The sequence below is a fragment of the Aphelocoma coerulescens genome, chromosome 1, assembly GCF_041296385.1.
Source record: "Aphelocoma coerulescens isolate FSJ_1873_10779 chromosome 1, UR_Acoe_1.0, whole genome shotgun sequence".
NCBI classification, from domain to species: domain Eukaryota; kingdom Metazoa; phylum Chordata; class Aves; order Passeriformes; family Corvidae; genus Aphelocoma; species Aphelocoma coerulescens.
Genome location: NC_091013.1, coordinates 7,439,432 through 7,447,031, shown reverse-complemented (window position 1 = coordinate 7,447,031; position 7,600 = coordinate 7,439,432). Strand labels below are relative to the sequence as shown.

The window sequence follows — 7,600 nt, the reverse complement described above, 5'->3', positions numbered from 1 at the left end:
CACCCAGGACTAAAATGACACAACCACTTGAAAAATTACCTCTTACTAAATAGTTCACAGTTTGCACCATCCCCTTTTTCAGGGGTTAACCCAGAAGAGATGAGCACCTACAGAGTAAGAGCACTTACTCTGACAGTTCCCTCATTTCCCTCTGTGCACGAGGCTCACGCTGACTCTCATCCATTAGTTCCTGCGAAACTACAAACTCAAGGGACTTGGGTACAGCTCTTGTTTTGGGATGCAGCCACAGAAGTGTGATTCCAGCTGTGGCAATAAGGGCATTGAGCAGGTGGAGTAAAGTGATGGATCAAGCTCCCTTCTGTGGGCTGCAAGCCAGGCTGTGAACGCTGAAGTAAATAAACACCTTTGCCTGCCCTGGCTGGGTGCGAGGAGGCACAGCCAGACTCAGATTTCACCTGTGGATTTTACAAGAATTGTAAACAGATTTGACCACCCGACCTGCAGAAGAAGTAGGCAGGAGAAAATTAGCAACCAGAATTACCCCTGTGAGAAAGGTTCAACCGTGAGAATTTCTGATTGCATTTCCAATGGTCCCAAACAACTGAACAGCCCACAGACCAGTTACAGCTGATAGTTCCACTTTGAGGAAAAATCCTGTACCACTATCATTTTAATATAAACACTAAAATTCATACTATACAACAGCATAGCCAACCAAACTTTGAGCAGAAGTAATTTTAAGGAACAGTGTATTTCTGACACCTAAAAAGAGGTGGCAATGCCTGCTGCCTTTAACCATTTTCAGAGAAAATGCAAATCATGTGGGCCAGCGAGAGCATGAAGAAGGGAAATGAAGTGCCAGGTCAATCCATGGTTATGCTTCCTTAGTTGGCTCTGCTCTAATTCCAACTTTGTGGAAGCCTGTGCTGATCCAGGAGCAGCACCCCTGGGACAGACTGCAGGCTGTGCCCCTACAAGGGCTTCCCTTACAGACTTTAAGACACTTTTCCTCACTGCACGAGTCACTGATTTGTTCTTCAAACTCCCTGTGATGAAATGAAGGACCCAAAAGCATTTAATTGTTGAACACATAAAAGGAAGTATATTTAAAATAAAAAAAAATTGGTCAGACTGTAGAGTCAATTACCATTTTTAAAGGAATTTACAGGGCTGTTGTAGATGAGTCTTTTGGAATAGTCAGTTTATCGCAATGTCTAAACTGGTTTCTTCATTGCACAGTATTTTCTTTTAAAATGTGTGCATCTTTAAACAATTACATACATATTAAAAATCAGCATTTCTTTGCTTCAACTTAATTAAAACGTTAATACTCTCAGACGACACAGATCTGAAATGGTGAAACCAGTAACTGCCCCCTCCCACCTTACAACAAATTAAATTGAGACAAAATTACAAACACATTTCACTACATGATTATTATTAATAAAAATCAGTTTTTCTTTTTTTTTTTTTTTTTTTTATAAAGTTGCCCAAAATGCAAGGGATGTGCATAGGTTTACAACTTAGTCAGAATAATATTTTGCTTTATTCCCTTGGGTACGTGTTCCCATGAACGGAATGTACTTTGCTGTAGATTACAGGTTTTATCAACACAGATACACCAACGGCATGAACGCTTGCGACTGTCCACATGCATTAAGAGTCAAGACCCAATTTCAAATTTCTAAAACTTTTACAGAGTTCTTCAAAGAGACAGTATCACATTACCTGGATGTTACACAAAAGTACTTAAAAATACTATCCTAGGAGAGAAAAAAAAAAAAAAGCGCGGAAAAAAAAGGCCTTTAAAATTTATGAATTTGTTTTTGTAACCACTAGACTAATTACTTCAAATAAATAAAGGAAAGCAAAGTATTCCAATCCATAAAATCAGACTCTAAAAAGAATGTAGTGTTCCACCCCCAAGTTAAGGTAACAGAATCATATTATTATTACTATTAAAATAGATTATAGAAAGCAGCATCTATTTTGTGCAGTTTTTAGGGGCCCTTGAAATAAAAAGCTATGATTTCCAAAAATATAACATTCCAAAGGACTGAATAATACATATATTTAAAGATACATTTTATTAAAGTTTAGGAGAAATGATTAAAAAAAAGATACTGTCTCTTTAAATTAGTGTTTTGTCTTTTTTTCCCCCTCCTCCTATCTATTCGGACATGACAATAATTATATTTTAGGTCACACTACATCTAGGTAGTCTCTAGGGGCCAAGACCTGTTGACACAAGGTCAAATAACGAAGAGGTTTTCCATGTATGAGGTGGTTCCCAGTAATGACAGATTTTTTTTTTTTCTCCTCAATTCTCTCATTCCCGGTTTAGTAGACCCAGGAGACCGGGACCCACTGGGAGGCTGTACACACAAGCTCGATGGCTTCCTCCAGGTGCCTGATGGTTTCATCAATCTCATTGTTGATAATTGTTAGGTCAAAGTAGTGTGCATATGTTCTCTGTAAGATTTCGGACTCCTTCTGCAGGCGCTGAAGCGATTCATCCTGTTCATCAGCCAGGGAAGGAAACGGGAGAAAAGAAAAGTTGGATCATTTCATGCTCTTCCACAACAGCTACTCAACTGAGAAGGAAATGGCCAAAAAGGCCTCAAGGAGTCGAGGTGCTTTAGCTCTCCCACCTACAGCTATGGGAATCACAAAGGAGAAAGGGCAGTTTCCCTCTGGAAGCTGACACTCAAACAGCACTCGGTTAATGACATTCTTGGAGACAAAACACAGCTCTAGTGTTAAAAAAGCAAGGTAGAGGATGGAAGCTTGGAAAAGCAGCAATGGAGATCACATGTGAATAAATCAGACACAGTGCACAAGTAAGAGCTATTGGGCCTATGTCCCAGTGAGAACACGAGAAACAGGAGGAGAGGGAGAGGTGTCTGTCAGGTATCAGCTGTTCCCAGTTTTGGTAACGTTTTCTGTTCAACACCAATCTTCTGGGTCTACTTCCTTTAACAATTTACTGATAAGGAAGTTCTCACTCCACATTACTCCTCTGTGGTTTCTATCTCAGAGCAGGGTGTTTCCAGCCCCTCTCTGTGTGAGATCCTGGAGATGAACCAGGCAGCCAGGACATCAGACCTTTGTTAGTGAGGTCTGCCTGCCTGAAGGAGCTGGATGCAAAAGGCTTCTTCCCAGGGCTCTGCAGCAATTTTAAGTGTGAATTCTCTTCCTGCAGATTTCCTTATGAATTAAAAAAAAAAAAACAAACCAAGGAACCCATTTGCTGTTTTCAGGAACCTTGAGACAGCCACAGGAAAGCAATCAAGTCTTTCCTGTCCCGCAGGTTTGGGGTGGATATGTTGCAAAATGACTCCTGCTGCTCTGCAGTATCCATAAGCTCATTCTACTTGATCAATCAGCTGGGATACACTTTTCTAGACACAGTTTTAGGCTGCAGAAAGTACAGACAGTGCCCACAGCTTTTTTACTAGAAATTGTTCTGGAAACAGAATTTTATCCAGCTGTTGAGATGACCTCCACCTTGTTCTTTTTCTGTTTCAGCTTCCCAAGTATTTGTATTTACAGTGACAAGTAGCTGTGGAACAACAGCTTTCAGGTCTGCTGAAGGAAACAACCTGCTTTGAGACAGTTCTCCTTCCCTGTAGCAATGACACCAGCCACTTCTGGAGGAGAAGTTCTCTGCCAAAGTTACAGTTCTGCTTCTCTCCTGAAGCTGCAGCCTCAGATGGGGAGGGGACAGTGTGGTGTGGTTGTCTTCACTTGAAAATTATTACAACTCTCATTCCAAGTCAGGCAAATACCCCTCACATGCATTTCTGTACGAGGGATGTGCCTTGTATGGGCCATTATGCACCACCAGCAACTCCTGGAACTTCTGTAGAAAATTCCAGTGTTTGCAAATTTAATTTATGCCATTAACAAGCAGAACAACGTGGATCAATACTAGTATTAAATATTTTTGTGGAATATTTCAGATGGCCCAGTGTCTTTAAGCCAAAACCCTAGTCAGATAAACTTCCAACTTCTCACAGATTCCAAAAGAGACATTAATTTGTATCAGCTGAGCATCGAGCCTTTCCTGCTTACATTAACCTACAAAGGAAGGTCAGTAACTTGTCATGCACAGTATTTTCAGTCCTTTAAATGTATCCAGCTAAGGTTAATTTTGTATTTATAGTCTGTCTTGTCCAAATCATATTGCACCTTGAAAAGAGTTTTAATCTCATGACACAGGGCTAACAGTACCTGAAAAGCCCCTGGAAGCCTTAGAACTGTTAAGTCCTTATGCAGATTTTGAATTGTTATTCAGATTTCCCTCAATGTTACTTTTACCTACAGGTATGGCCTTTTCTCACTAGAGCATCTATCTTACTGTCACTGACAATGAAAATCTGAAAATCTTACAGCCATTTCATCTTAAAAAAACCCAACTGGTAAAGTTTACCTTGCACACACAGATGTCACAAAACTAAGTGTTTCAAAAATCCATTAAATTTCAGTATTTTTCTGACTTAGCTTCTCCTAGATCCAACTTTACTGGGATCAAAGTGGCCTGTATTTTGGAATATCTAAATTTCCCAGCCTGTTGGAAATGTAAATCATTACTTCTTTCATATACTTTTATGGGCAATAGTAAGTTTGGGATAGGCCATTGCAACAAGTTTCAAATAGGTTCAAACTTTCCAAACCTCAGCAAAAGGAAAAGAGATTAAAAGTTCTTGATTTTTGTTTCATTCTGGGACTAAATTTCACCCATGTTTGTGATAGTGTATCTATTTGTACATGTCAGACTTGGCTGTTTTCTCTGAGTCTGCAAGACTTAAATACCAAAATTCATCTTTGAAGCTAGCTGTAATCAAAGCATTTGCTGTAGTAAGTTCCTCTCGATTCCTCTAAAATGTCTTAATTAAATTTTGCATACTGAACATCCCAGATTATGTTCCAAGAAGGAAGTTCTTCAGCAGTTGTACTCTCAAGAGTGTCAAGAAAGAAGGTATTTATCAAAATGTTCAATGAGCTGCAGACAGACGAATGGCCACAACTTCAGAAACTTAACATTTGTGAGCACATCTGCCTTTTCTTCTTCCCTCAGCTCTTGTGCAATAGGCATTTTATGTGGGTCTAGTTGCAGTGTGCTCATTTTTGGATCTGACTTTTTCTTCCTAATTCAGTTCACTTTCCTAATCTTCTCTCCTTTTCCACCACAGCTGCAAGGAGTGAAATATGGCTTTATCCATGAAATAGCCCCATGTACATAAAGGCTGCCAGTGGCACCTTCACTCTCTGAGGGCTGGGGTTTTTCTGGCCTAAAGTACCTAGGACAAACAGCTGCCACTTGTGGCAATCGAAGCCCAGCCCAACAAATTATTAATACTCCCTTCTAAAGCTGTGGACAATGTGTAAACACCATCAGGCCTTTGCCAGTTTTGCTTCAATAGAAATTCTCAATTTAAACAGCTGGTGAACTCCACACTTCATAAGAAAAATTCCTTTTATTCTTTGGCTGTAGGAAGGGAGGAAGCACAGCTAGAAGTCTGAAGAATTTGGCTCAATAGGGTTTACAGCAAACAAATGGAGCCTGTGATCTCTTTGCTGCTGTCTGGGCAATGGAGGTAGGAACAGCTGGAGGACAGAGAAACTACTCCAAGGTTTTCTGATATGCTCCCTCCTCTCTCTGTTTTAGCACTACAACAACCATCTGATTTAAGCTCCCTCTATGATTAGACGGGTGGGTGCACTCTAGGAGATTCCCTGTATGATTTACATTGGTCTTGTGCTTTGCAGAACTGCTCCCAGTGCATGGCTATATTCACTGGAAAGGATAATATTTTGCCTCCTGACTCTTGCTGTGTGGGCCTTGATTGCTGAGACATTTTGTGTGGTATTTGACAGGCTAAAGTGTCTCAAGAGAGATACTGTTAGGATCAGGCCTCTGCACTGATTTTACCACAAAGTTTAGATTACCTCTGTAAGAGCAGAAAGTTTAATCTACAGTCTCTTTTTTCACTAGCAGATAATCTTAGGGCAGATATCAAGTCATTTTTACATTAAATTTTGACTCCAACGGCAGAAGTAATGTTGAATGGGAACAAGCAGATCTACGTTCTAGAACTACTGCAGTAACTTGTGAGCCCCTAGTACTTACAGGCAGTTTTCTGCACCATTTTGGCAGCTATGTACAATTAGTACGAATGCAGGAAAATGAAAGAAAAACAAAGATGAAATTTAAGAAAACATGGGGAGGGGAAAAAAGGACAGTCATTTACAGAAGTGTTCGCAAAAGCACAAGTAAAATAAAACAAGGCAGGGCAAGAGGATCAACAGAAAGGGACACTCATTATACAAATGAACCTTTCAAGAAGGAAGCATGAATGGGAAATAGGAAACACACACTCCTCACCCTTGTTTCCTGCCTTGCAGGCTGCTACCACACAGACACACTTTGTTTGCCCAGAAAACCTCGGAAAACAAGATCCTGTGTTTGGGTAAGGTCTGTTGCTATTACCGTTGCCTGCCCCTCCCTTTCCTTAACTTTAATTGATTAATAAATTAGCATGTTTTGTAAATGTGGCCTTGGTTCAGCAATTCATGTGTCTGGGTGAAACCCTGTGGGCACAGAGACTTTTGTCACAGGAGCTTAAAATAAAGACAGTTTTACAGCATGAATGCAAATATTTAGAACATAACACTTTTACGAATATTTCTTTCTGGCATGAGCATGTATTTCCCCACCACTACTATAAAATGCACATCTTTGTTCTCTTCCCAGTGTATGAGGGAAAACATTTTTCTCCCTCACATGAATTGTCCCAAGTATCTCTGTATTACATACTACAACTGGAAGATTAAAATTTAAGTACCACTGGCAGATGAGTGAGGCCAAGGAAAGACTATTTGGGAGCTGAGACAGGTATGGGGGCAACAAGACCAGGCAATTATGTAATTTTACAGGGTATCTGATGCAATGCTATTTGTTTACACAAAGGCAAATTCAGTGTAGATTACAAAATTCTAGTATTTTATCAAGATTGTACCAATTCACAGTATCACACCAGCAGTTACATGAAGTGTCACTTCACTAACATGGCAAATTGTGCTGTGCTGAGAGATCTTTGTCTTTACACTCTGGAATTGGACCATTAGGGTGTGGGTCCCTAGGACACAGTGAAATGACATAATGCTGTGAAAATGAATAGAAGCTTCTTCCCCCTCCCATCCGTCTTTCACTGCTTGTTCTAGCACTGGTGCTTAAAATTGACTAAAATCCAATTTGGAGCTAAAGCAGCCCACTAAAGCATCATAGTGAACTAAGAGAACGCCTCAGTTGACAGTAGAATTCCAGCTTGAGGCCAAAATTCTTCACTTTCCACTTTTGATTTGAATAATCATTCAGGGTATTTGCATTTAAATACGTTTGTCTTGCTCCTTCTTTTCCTGCAAGCCTCTGCAGTGATGTCATAGCTTCATGCTTATGATATTGTAATTACATTCTGCTGTAGTGACACAGTTTCTGACTTTGTGCTTCGATGATCAAGGAGACATCTAGGAGATTTGGAACAGATTCATGATCAAATCCAATAGATGAAATACTTTAATATCATGGTTTAAGGAAGACTGAGCAAATTAAGTGTTTGCGAAAATGCTCTTTGCC

General features: G+C 40.0%; 1 protein-coding gene across 8 annotated transcripts in view; it reads right to left on the bottom strand.

Moving 5' to 3' along the window:
- Positions 1-1,035: 1,035 nt before the first annotated feature.
- CASK (calcium/calmodulin dependent serine protein kinase) overlaps positions 1,036-7,600 on the bottom strand; it is a 188,018-nt gene continuing 181,453 nt past the window's right edge. For all 8 annotated transcript variants that reach the window (XM_069025606.1, XM_069025686.1, XM_069025205.1 and 5 more), the window contains one exon: positions 1,036-2,478. In XM_069025606.1, coding sequence (XP_068881707.1) covers positions 2,302-2,478 — 177 coding nt within the window. In that variant the 3' untranslated portion in view covers positions 1,036-2,301. The remainder of the gene's footprint in view (positions 2,479-7,600) is intronic.